This window comes from Notechis scutatus, chromosome 3 (genome assembly GCF_049901735.1).
Source record: "Notechis scutatus isolate UNSWTSFEM ecotype Mainland chromosome 3, rNotScu1.2, whole genome shotgun sequence".
Lineage (NCBI taxonomy): Eukaryota > Metazoa > Chordata > Lepidosauria > Squamata > Elapidae > Notechis > Notechis scutatus.
The window spans coordinates 157,996,235-158,009,472 of record NC_142011.1 but is presented as its reverse complement, the minus strand read 5'-3'; the positions used below and the strand labels follow the sequence as shown (position 1 = coordinate 158,009,472).

General features: G+C 36.8%; 1 protein-coding gene across 1 annotated transcript in view; it reads right to left on the bottom strand.

Annotated features, from left to right (window-relative positions):
* The window catches only part of PIEZO2 (piezo type mechanosensitive ion channel component 2), a 206,138-nt gene extending 194,940 nt beyond the window's left edge, over window positions 1–11,198 (bottom strand). The window contains exon 1 of the mRNA XM_087961504.1: window positions 10,478–11,198. Coding sequence (XP_087817630.1) covers window positions 10,478–10,541 — 64 coding nt within the window. The 5' untranslated portion in view covers window positions 10,542–11,198. The remainder of the gene's footprint in view (window positions 1–10,477) is intronic.
* Between the last annotated feature and the right edge of the window lie 2,040 nt (window positions 11,199–13,238).

The following is a 13,238-nucleotide window of genomic DNA, read 5'->3' as shown; positions in this document are numbered from 1 at the left end:
TCATCAGAAGGATTGTAACTCTCAGTGGCTTTCAGTTTTGCTCATAATTTGAGGCATGGGGCTATAATTATCATTTTATAGTTCCAGAAATTATTCTGTTAACTACTGTTTAGGCCCTAAATTATTTAATAGCTGCATGTATATTTAATGACCAGCTTCTTTTTAGACAGACAGACAGACAGACAGAGATAGAGATAGAGATAGAGATAGAGAGATAGAGATAGATAGATAGATAGATAGATAGATAGATAGATAGATAGATAGATAGATAGATAGAGATAGAGATAGAGATAGAGATAGAGATAGATAGAGATAAATGACATAAACTGATGCATTGAGTGACAAGAAGGGACTTTTTAAAAAAAAATCTCTTTTTTGTTGCCTTCACTTTGTCCTTCCTTAGGAAAGTCTCTCTTTGGGAGTATACATAATCTACTCTGTTGTACTACACAACTGCAATTTACAGAGTCAAGCACTAAGTCACTCTGAACACAACTAATAAAGTATTTTAGTTTTATATTTTAAAACGTAAATCTAAGACAAAAATCTTGAAAGCTGGATGGCAGTTGCAGAACAGAAAACTAAAACAGATTGGAAACAGATTGAGATACAGAAAGAAAAGTGAAAAAAGCAGAGCAGGGGTGTCAAACTGACAACTCACAGGCTGGATGCATCACGGACAGACCATGCTCACCCCAGCTCTGCAAATGGGGAAAGCGTCATGAAACATCACATGATGGCAATGTCATGCCACGAGTTTGACACCCGTGATGTAGAGGTAGAGACATCCCTCTTAACATTACACTGATAGATAAAGTAAGTATTCCTGGTTATATTTTTATCACACTGTAATAAAACCCTTAAATATAGCATTTTTGAAAATTACCTGAAAAAGACCATGATAAAGTAGACAAGGATGAGTACTTATGGGTATCTGCCTTTCATTTCTTTATAAACTGTCATTAAAAGCACCTGATAGAGTAACTAATTCTATCAATGTATCTGTGCTCATTAAGTTTTAACCAAAACATGAGGAGAGATTGCTTCCACTTCAAATGATAGCCTTTCTGGCATGGATCCTGGATAGAAAACACAATAGGTTTGTCATGTCCCAATTTGTTTGACATTATTAGGCAATCACACAGTATAATAGGAGAAAACAAGTGATGACTGATGCAAGATTGCAAATTCACACATTCAAATTAATGAACTTTGATGCATAATACCCAGCAATTTTCTTACTGCTTCAGAGAGGAAATGGAAAATAACTTAACCTTCCAAATCTAGTATCGTTCTCAAAATTCAACTATGCTGTCTGAAACTTCAACACATCGCAAAAGGTATAGGTTCAAGAAGCCTGAAGTAATCAGCCATTTGTACTGTATGTACCTTGTGTGTGGTCAAATTTAAAAAGAACAAATTGAAGTCAACTTGTACAATACTCCTGCAGGTTCAATTTTTGCTAATCTAGGCAAAACGGTCATGGATATCTCTGTTATGCATAAACACCTGCATTCACACTTCCATGCAGACAAGATAAAGCATCCAATCCCCAGAGATTTAAATCATTTGAAACAGTTTTAAAAGGTTTCTTAATACCCAAAGGAGTTTACATTTTGTTGATGAAACAGGTCCTCAGTCTTTTAAACAATAAAATAAAGAGCCATACTTTCAACAATAATAGAATGTATTCATTAATATAAACGACAAATTAAAAATCAGCATAGCACTATAATTTTGAAAGACAACTAATGAATTTCACATATCAAAACATTTCAGAACAAATGTTTTCTTCTTGATGCACTGTAAGTAGTTTAGACCTCAGCAATAGCTTAATACATTTAATTGCTACTAAAAGTTAAGCCTTAAGCTAGGGTTCCTCTCACCTTCCATTTTTTTGCATTTCCAAATATTATTCTATATTTATAGGCTATGCTATATCACTAGTTAGCTGTCGACTTATGAGCATAATTGAGCTCATATTATATTATAAATCATGCTGGTCATTAAGTGATCCACCTTATGACCACATCTAATTTTACAACTTTTTTTTGCAGCAGTCGTTTAAGCAAATGCAGTGGTCATAAAGTAAATACTGCAGTCATTAAGCAAACACTACAGTTGTTTGCTTCACAATGGGCATTTTTTTTTTGCTGGAAACCAGGCTTTAATTCTGGTTTCCAGCAAAACTAAGTTGAGATCATATGAACATGGGATGTTGCAAATTGCCATAAATGTGCACTAGTTGCCAAGCAATCAAAATGCAATCTTGTGAGTGTGAGGGCTGCCAGCCATCATAACTTCAAATTCAGTCTCAAATCGAAGATCATCTATGCTAAGAAAGGTTAGGCTGGCCATTAATTGCACTTAAAGCAGTGCTTCCCTAACTTTTTCCTTCATCTACCCAAAACCACGTATCCCAAATCCTTTTTACCTAATATAAGTAAAACACCTTAAGTTAATTTAAATGTCCCAGTTGTGATTGGCTATTGACACACACACCCAGTACCCAAAGAAAAAAACATACCCAATTTTAGATAATTTACCCCATCTTCAAGAATATGTATTTCTGTAGATCAGTTTTTCTTAAGAATGAAGGCAAATTCTTGAAGGCAGTGCTTCTTAGACAGGGGTAAATTATCTAATATTGGGTATTCTCCATGCTGGCTGGAGAATCCTGGGAGTTGAAGTCCAGACATCTTAAACGTGTCAAGGTTAAGAAGCACTACTATAGAGTAAAGCAATTATTTCTAACTTGGTCCCCATGTAGATGAAATTAAAGTTACACACAACAAATAAACTATCTACAAAACTAATTGTGGGTTCTCAAAAGTAACATACCTAACATTCTACTTTCTTGATCATGATACCTATATCAAAGAACCATGCTTTTTTGCTTCTTGGAGATTGGGAAAACACTTTTTTCATTTAAAATATAATCTCCCCTCTTCATCTTCCCCATCAATCATACTGGGAGCATGAAGACAGATTTTGATCGATTAATTATGTGACATCAAGTAACATGAATTTTTATCAACCATAGAGACCAATTTTATCCCTGATGATCTCTCCTAACCCAATAATTTGGTCTTCAAAGTGTGTGTCCTGTATCTAAAACCATTTGCTTGGCTGCTGGCTGTTGTCTTCTTCTCTTTTTCTTTCCCAGCATTAGTGCCTTCTCCAGAGAGCTAGATTTTGACATAATATTTCCAATGTGCAATAATTTGAGTCCAATCATGTTGTGAGAATTCTGGGTTGATTTTCTTCAATGTTTTCTTCATTTGTTTTCTTGTTTGCCTATGGAATTCTCAGTTTTCTTCAACATGACATTTCAAAGGCGTCAATACTCTTTCTGTTCTGCTTCTTCAAAGTCCAGGGAGCATTAAGGCATTCCCCAATTACAAGTCTAAGAAAACATTATCTGAACAAGCTTTCTATCTCTGAAAGACATGCAATGCAAATACTATGCCACATAATTTACCCTCAGATTTGCCCAAATAATAAATAAGCACAGATCTATATGTATAACAGCTCTGAACTCTGAAGTGCTAGATTTCAAAGAAATACAGACTAAATAAGAATCCGATATTACATCAGAGCTTTCAGCAAATTTGAAGAAACAATTTCAGGATTGTGGAATAAACAAGTAACCCATTTACCTGCTAGCTATTTTTTTTTAATTAAGGGTAAGAAGGAATTTATTTAATTTACATCTCCGCTATGCCACCCAAGAATGGCACTACAAGAAGTTTGTGTTCTTTCCTTATGGTGAACTAAGTTGTAAAATTAGGAAGAGATATTGCCTCGAACAGAAATTACATCCAGCAGATTTTTCAGGACGCTGTCCTGAAACTAGCCAAGAACTCAAAATCTCTAAGATATTCAAACATGCATTCATCTTTAATGCTGATTTGCAAGCACAGTATCTTGCTCAAGATTATCTCATTATTTGTTGTCATCCAAAGAAACATCAATAAAAACAGGATAGTTCTGAAGCGTATGCTTGCTGGGTTTGGAATCTTTTCAAGGTACTAGTTTTAACAAAAAGAGGAATTATAATTAAAATCAACATTTAGCCCCGTTTTTTCTTTTAGTTTAAAAATCTAAATCTTCAGAAATTTTCTGAAAGCCTAAAAAGAAAAAAAAACTCTGCAAATTTCTAATAATAAAATTCCAAAGTTTCAGTACCAGATTGTCATTCAAACCAAATTATTTGTTTACACAACTATGCCACATTATGTTTAATTACCTTAATATTTGATTTTTAAAATTAATATAAATTAGATTATCTTAATTAATGTGTGACTATCTTCACACTGCACTAGGATAAAAGCATATGCCATTTTCCTCTCAAAAGTTCCTCAATATTCATAATTTGCCATAATGACACATGATACAAGCTAAATTGGATGGATATTTGGCTCACAATCCAATCAAAGTGAATTCATTTAAAATCCTTTTGGGACTTCATCCCAAGAAAAAATATTAGGCTTTTTTTCTCCTTATATAGAAACCATACAATGTGTGTAACTTTGGCTGACTGCATACCAGTTATCATTCTCATTAGCAATTTGACTAAGTTCCACACACACAAAGCCAAACTATATATAAAATTCAATAAATATTTCTCCTATGAAGATTTTTCTGAAATTAATTGATGAAGACATTTGCCATTTTATTTTACTTCGGAAGCAGAAGTATTTCTTCAGCATAAAGCAAATGCCAAAATGGCATGTTGTTATGTATTTTATATTCTAAATAAGAGTGTGCCAAACATATCTGAAAGAGACCCAGCTGGAGAAAGGCTGATCTAAGCAAATCATTCTGAGGTTCAAAAAATATGTTGATTACATCCAAACATTGTGTCTTTGCTTCTAAAATGTTATTTATATTTGTACCATAAGATGATACAATCAAAAATTAGTAAATTAAGAAAAGGTTGACAACAATTTATGTTGTTCTTGTTGGGTTGTTTAAAAGACTAGTTCAGATCAGTTCATCTTGGATCAAATACACAGATAGCATAAGCAAAATGTTTAAACATTGGTTTAAAGTTGATATACATATTTGGCATTGATATGGAACTGGCTTCTATCACTAGATTTTTAGTGTTGTGGATTTTTTTGTCATGATATTCATAATCTCATTCTGTGATGCATATCTGAAAAAAATGAGTCTTTAACTAAGTTTATTTTCTAAGCCAAACTAATTTATATATTCAAAACTATCATAGACACGCTCTGCACTACAAAATCACTACAAAATTAATAATTTTAAACTGATGGAAAGAAATATCATATATGTAGAGTACAGTAACAAAACAAGGTAACATTTCATTTTTACCAGATCCACTGCCTCAACAGGGATGTTGCAATCCTGCAGTAGAACAAACCATATAAAATTGTTCCAAGTATTATGGAACAGATTAAAAGAAGACATCATTCTGGGGAAAAAACCCTGAAATAATTCAAACATCAATATCTTATCTCTTATGACAAAAGAGATTAGTCTTCCTGTTTCTCCTTTCTTCAAAGAACTGAAGGGAACTTGACATTCTCTTTAAACTTTAGTGTCCCATTAATTAATATTGTTTGTTGCAAATTTCAGGACCTGCAGAAATCCTCTTAAAAATTTTCAAACAAGCCAGATTCTTTAATCTTTTTTTTTAAAAAAAAAAAATCCAGTGATTCCAATATAAAATGTGCCTAACAAAATTCTATTCAAGTTTTTCTGAGACCAATGATCCATTAAGTCAACCACAAGAGCTAAGGTCTCCTTCCTATGGAAAAGCCACTTGACAAAGATTTTTTAAAAAACATGGTTATAAGAGAAAACTGTTTATTCCCCTATCATCTTGTTATCTGTTTCCTGGCTTGAAAGCATGTTTTTTCCACAATGTCATAGCTATAATAAAAGTTTGCACCTATTCGTTAACCAACAATGCTTAATTGTATTAATAAACCAGTTACTTTTATCACAGCATATATCCAGGGCTGATCTTTAAATTTTACTTCCTAATGTGACATTTTCAACTTTTTATACCAGATCAGAAGGACTGTTTTTTTGTTTTGTTTTTTGTGCCTTCCAGTTAGGCTTACTAATTACTGCAGTTTTCTTGGCAAGATTTGGTTTTGCTATTGGCTTCTTTTTTTACAGCTAAGAAAGAGTGACTGGCCAAGTTTACCCAGCTGGCTCTGTACCTAAAGCAGAACTAGAACTCACAGTCTTCTGGTTTCTAGACTGATGCTTTAATCACTACACTAAGCTGGCTCTCAGGTCAACTGTAAAATGGTTATTAGAATAAAACTGCATTTATAAGAAGAAAATGTCAATTCACTTTCTTAAACAATAATTAAGCCTCCAGGAGAAACCTTTACAAACACAAAATACTGTATCTTAGAAACTCAATTCCAAATCTTAAGGAGCAACTTAAGTATTTTTATAGTGTAATAAGCCTTAATATATGTCAGTTTCCATGATAATAGATGGATTTAATTATTATAACGTATAATGTTTGCCTGCTCTAGGATGCAGATTGAATTGCCATATATTTGACATGCAGCTATAAAACTAAACATCGTTTACAATTTTATGCATAAATACAGCTTGAAGTTTAAATGTTGTGATGCATGTGTCATTGTTCAGAATAGTCAGCTGCCTCTGATTATCATGTGAAAAAGCCACTCATCTCTTTCTCATTAAGGTAAAAGCCAAATATGCAATAACATATCAAAGTTATATGCATTAAGAAAAAGCAACAGTAATCAACAGGATTCTTATGAAAACAGATTTAGAGACTGCCAGGAATGTTTTGAGAAGAAATTTTCACAATGAAAGTCTGCACCAACAATCTGAACATATTCATCACTGTGCAGAAGTCCTCGAATAAATTTGCATTTACAAGTATTCTTCCATTTCCTATTTATCCCTCCTGATCTACTCAAAAAGTCTGAGAAGACAAGTAAATGTAAATCATATCTTGACATATCCTGCAGGCTAGATTACACAGTAGAATATAACAATATACTCATCTGCAAATAATTATTATTTCCCATCTTCCCACCTCACCCTCAAGAATGTGTAACTGCAAGGTTAAGTGAAGAACTAGATACATAGTCATGAGGACATCAATAAGTTACACAAGGGGAAAACACTTTCTGGACGGCCCAAAGTTTATAGATTCAGGTCCTGCTTTACAATAATATGTATATCTATCTAAAAAATTCACAAGGGACTACATTTCATAGTAGCCAGGCAGTAGGGAAACAAAATATTTTATCACTGGGACAGTTCAAAGGTACCAGAAATTGTACTGATTTATTTGCAAGTAAAACATAACAATTCAGTATTTTAAAAAACAATGGGAAAGTGTGAAAAAGGAAGAGGAAGAAGTCATTTTGAGGTTATTCAAAGCATTACAATGTTACAAATTCTCTATTATAAAGAAAAGGACATGGGAGATAAACTGATTTTTTTTCAAGGAGAATGAATTCTTGGGGTTTCAGCTGCAATATTTCCCAGGTAATAAATAAAGCAACCACCATAATTAAGACAGCTCTGGGCAGCTTCCGATTCTTAGGAGTTACGAGAAAACCTGAGATATGTTGATTCAGATATACTTGCAGAGCATAAAAGCACTGCAACCTGGGCATCAGCCTTGACGTGCTCATCCAGCTGCTTCAAATGCTGAAAGCCCTTAATATATGGGATGAGTTCCATAAGTGAACAAAATTAGGAAAGATGTAAGGCAATCCAGAATATCAAGGTTTACAATCTCTTAATCTGAAGCAACAGAGGATGTAGGCACAGATTACGGAAGATGCTCCACTTTAAGGATATGCTAAATCATTCTTAAGCATACTTTTGTCTCAAATGATTCTTCATGCCTGAGCTATGAAGAACTTGGGTTGCCCACAGAGTCCCTTCCATTTAAGAAAGAGGAAAAAGTTTTCGTATCGTTAACGGTGCTTCAGAGGCAGGTTACTTCTAAGACACAGATCCTGAGCTCTCTGAAGATCAGACTACATGCTAGTTCATTTTCTCACTGCACTGAAAGCTGAGAGACAAAGATCTTGCATGCATCTAGTGTCCAACTACTTAATTATTATCGTGGCTGGGTGATACTGAAGATGGATAAGAACAAAGTCGCCCCTTTAACTGGTGTTTCAGTCACTGTACTATAATTTGTTTAACCATAATAATTCAACAACCTACAGTAACCCAGTTTATGCATAATTGCTATTTGTGATTCCGAAATCTTAATAGCTGGCTTCATAAAATAAGCAAAGCTGAAACTATCAAGTACAACACTGTGGCTTAAAGTGATATAGGAACTCAGCTACTGACCAAACTATACTAGGAAAGCAGATGACTTGGGTTGTTTAGTCATCTTTGCACTAAAGTTGCTATTATTGTTATGAAAAGGGGAACCAAATGTTTTTCGGTATAGTCCTCACTGTCCTGTCCTGTTGTAAGATTCTCAAATAATGACAAATAGATGATATGTGGTGTCATTTCCAAACTCTAACCTTGCCTAGATTACTGTAATAAATTGTTCAGGAAGTTTAATCTCCACTTTGTGACCCTGTGTAGAATAAAATCATTGTATGACACTCGGTCACTTGCTCGTGAGATGTGTAGCTACACAAATTACATACATAAATAAATAATAAAATAAAAAAATGATTTTGAGGATACTGAAATGAAAAGGCTAGAATGATTTATCTTGATATATAAATTTAGATCATCCACTGGAAAAAATATCATTATGAAGTTCAATAGTAGTCCCACAATCGTTACAAAGGTGATCTTGGGATGAAGGTGAGTAGTGAAAAGTGTGTGTGTGTGTGTGTGTGTGTGTGTGTGTGTGTTCCTTAAGAATTATGTTTCTTCAGCTTGCAGCAGACAACTTTCAGAGAGTTGTATAGATTTCCCAACCAACAAAATTTCTTTGTATTGCCTCTTAATCATATGGTCCATCTACCTAGTCCTCTGGTATTTTGTTGGCAGAAAAATTTGTGCCAAAACTTTTTTTGAAAAGGTTTAGGTACTCTGTTTTGTTTCAAAGTAATTTAGTACTGTCTCCAAATCATGTAAGCAATATATCTAAGGCACTAACACTTCGAAACAGAACAGAGAACCTAAACTGGATTTATAATTACAAGTTCCAGGTTTGTGGAATGTACCCACACAGCTTTTAAGCCAAGCCTCTAGTAAGCCTACAAATATCTTGAGACATAAACTATAAATAAAAACCAAACATAAGAAACTGATTTCAACCTAATTTCTAATAAACACAAGCATTCCACATGTGAAGTTGTAGCTGAATGTAAAGCTATATCTGAAAGAGATTTCTTTTCAATTTAACTTAACAATTAATCCAAATCAACCAGATGAAATAAACACTTTCAGTTATTTTATAAATTAATCTAATAGCTGGATCCAACAGATTGATAGATTGTAGTTCAACGTACACTATATAGTAATCCTAAAAATATTTACTGCAAAGGATTGAATTGAATAGGATTACTGCATATCAAGTGTGCTGCAACCTAAAAATCTAAAGCTATTCATTCATTCCATTTCCTGTTTCTCTAAATTCAGAAACAAATTACCGTCATCCGCAAATAATGGCCTATTAGCTAAAATAATTGACATTATTATACAAATTAATGGAGATAGGAAAAACATATTTCAATCTCTGTTAATTTTTTAAAAAGTAGAGCAAATGTTCAATTAAATATTTTTAAAATATATATTCCATTTAAGAATATTTTCTCAGTTGCAATCATTAAACAATTATGTTCTGTTTGAATCAATGGGGGATATTGTCCTACAAATGTATTTACAGGCTTCTTCCATGCCTGCTTCATCAGAAAATGCCTAGATCTACTCACACTGTAACAGAAGTCAACAAATAATGTGCAATCTTTATGCAGATTTAGGTTACAATCCTCTATCTACTCACCTGGGCTAATACACAGTTAATAGATTTATCTCTGAAAAAATATGTACGTGACTGTATTTTGCAATGACTGTTTGGGGATACAATGCCAACAGTGCCAATCTAAGACTATAATCTTTACCCACTTACCTGAGAGCATGTGTATTTAACGTACTATTGTACTTTTCCACAGAGGAACATAAAACTAATATGAATTCTGAACGTGAACTGAATTTCCATTTAATTCCATGTACATCAGATAAGTCAAGACCACTTGGGAAGTTTAAAGAAAATAAGAAGTAAGGCCACATAGGAAGCTATTCCCTCAGTATATATACACACAATCTCTTGAGAAGGAAATATAGTAGACCCCCATTCTTCAGCAGAAAGCCAAAGTTGCCCTAATTTTATAGAAAACCAATTCCAAATTACACGAGGTGTCATAGTTATACTAAGGAAACGCAAGACCTATTTCCAGAAAGAAAAAAAGTCTAGCCCCCACTATTCATACCACGCAAGTCAAACTTCACCTACCAGTGACTAGACAGATGGGAAGGAGCAATCTGAAGATTAGTCCACACACCACTTCCGTGGCCATCGCGAGGAGATCGGACCAAGAGGAGCCTTGGGGAAACAAAGGACAGCCGTCCGCTTGCAAAGTCAATAGGCACCGGCAACTTTCTTGGGTCCGCTCTCCTTCAGGGCTAGAGCGAAGACGCCTGTCCCTCGGGCTTCGGCTTCAAAATCCCTCAATAAAGAGAGAGTCAAATCCCCAACAACTGCCGAAGTCAAGAAGTCAAGCGAAGTGTCAATCAAGGCGCTCCGTTTGGGCCGCAAAGCGAGACTTTCTTTCTTTTTTGGGGAAAAAAGAAGTTTTTTCACTTGACAACCATTTTGCCCTGCCCGGCATTGGGAGCGGGAGCTGGGTGCCGACGGCTGCCTTTCGCTATTCAAGCCGTCTGAAAGGGGCGCATGATAACAGCCGGCCGCGTCGACCCGGGGATGGATCTTGAGACTTAACGACTGAGATTCCCGGCCGTAACAAGAGCCGCCTAGCCGGGGAACAAGAACTCGGGACGGCAGCCGCGCGCTCCAGGCGAGGAGTCACCGAGTCTTCCCAAGAACTAGGGAGGAGGCATCGCGGGAAGCGCGCCCGAAGATGCCGAGCGGGGCGAGCGCACCCTGCGCCACCGGGGCCAGAAGAGCGGCGCGCGAAGAGCTCGCCTTCCTCGCTGCGAAGCTCCCGCCCGACGCCGCTGCTACTTTTCTCCACCTCAATGAAATTGAGCGTGGCCCCGCCTCGCTGGAGTGGGCGGCCCGCCGGACGGGGCTGTCTGGCTTATCCTGACCAATAGCAAGGTAAGGAGGAAAAAAATCTGGGATTCCTCCTGCTCCGGAGTTGGAGGCAAGCGGGGTTCATTGCCGCCTGAACCAGTTCCGTCGCCGTGCCGTTGAGGGACTTGACTCGAGGTTGGGGCTAGGACCAAAGGCTGGTTATATATTGTGGCGGGAACCAGCCGCAGGTCAAGTGCTGCTGTTACGTTAGCCAAGTTCTCTTGTCGATCCTTTGAACCGTCTTACGTTCTCCCATCGGGATCATCTCTCCGTATGGCCACTAAAAGGAAAATTAAAAAATAAACGGCGGTAGAGGCGTGGAAGAAGGACTGGGTCAATGGCCTACCCGGGACACCGCGCAATTGTGCAAGGGAGAAGAAGCCGAAGCTACCCCATTGCCTTCAGGGAAGGGCGCCGCCCCGAAAATCGTGCGTTTTCCTCCTGCGCCTTACTGGGAGTGGTAGAACCGGAGGTAGCTGCTGCTTCTCGGTCGTTCTGGGCAGCAGGGTCGGACCTGGCGAGCGGCTTCTTAGCAGCCTCTTGCCAAATTTTCGAGAAGAGGGATATAAGCAAGAGGAAACCGCTGCCAGTGGGGCGTGATAAAGCTACTTAGACTAGATAAATCCTTCCATTCCCCACCATTCAGTCAGAGCTGAAGAAGCTTCTTGGATGAGAAGCGAAACGTCTTCAAAAGAAAAAAAAAACAAGTCCAGATGCCTCTTGAAAAAGCACCTTTGGGACAACCAGGACCTCCTGAATGACTGAACATCTCCATAGATGCCCCTAGACTAAAGTTGGATTCCAGGTGACAGTTCTTGCCCACAGTTCTGACTTAGTTTACCTTTATTTTCTTCTAGCTTTCTTCCAGGATGTTTTCCGACTTTCCATCCCAGGCTAAAGTCCTGGTCTTTTTCCAGAAGATTTCTATCCAAGCTTGACTCTGCTAAGTCCAAGGAGAGTCCCCCAAGTGCTTTCTCTTGCCAAGATGGTAGTAACTTAGACTGAGCCAGGATCCTCCTTCTCAGAAAGCACAGGTAAATGAGCCATCCCAAGGCCTCAGATGCAGAGGCAAGTTGGCGATGACGACCATTTTGAATGGTAGAAGCAAGAAAAGCCAAACAATGATTTAAAAATATAAGAAAAAGCAAAGAAATCAATTCAACACCAAAGCCAGTATTTCCCCACTCCTTCTCAATTCACAGTAAATTTCTCAAGGAAGAAAAAGATGGCAAATGAAGATGAAAGCCTCTGAAAGAGCTGGGAGGATCTTTGTCGGATGAAAGAGCCACACAGAGAACAGCATTCATTAAATGAACTAATTATTTGGGCGTTTGTATGTTTATATACAGGAACAATGTTTTCTTCTAAACGGCTCCCAGAAGTCATTGCAGTATACACTTGGAGTCATATATTTTTTTAAAAAAATGGTCTGAACATTTGTTTGTTGGTTTGTGTAGTTACCTGCACAAAGGTAACTGACTAATAAAGAACTTGGGCTGAATCAGCCAACAAGCGGTTTGCTAGTGAGTATTGCCTGTAATGCTTTAGTTAGCCCTCAAATTAGTAAATTATCAAGAATGAACATTTATCCAAATGCCTCGTACTCATTTTATCGGATGAGCTCTTATGTTGATTCTTCAAAACAGAATATAGGTAGTCCTCAACTTATGACCAATTTCAAAGTTATGATGGAACTTCCCAGGGATACTTATGACCTGGTTCTGAAGTTTTGATGGTCCCTTGCAATCACATGACATTACAGGCGCTTGGTAACCAGCCCTCATTTACAGCTATTTGCAGTTTCCTGTGACCACATTTTATGACATTTTTGCCAAAACCCAATGTTCACTTCTAGTTTTTGGCAAAGCTAGCTATACTGAACAATGGGGTTCACTTACAACCATAGCAGTCACTTTAATGGCTGCTACAAAAATGGTTGTAAAACTGGGTCAGTCATGTG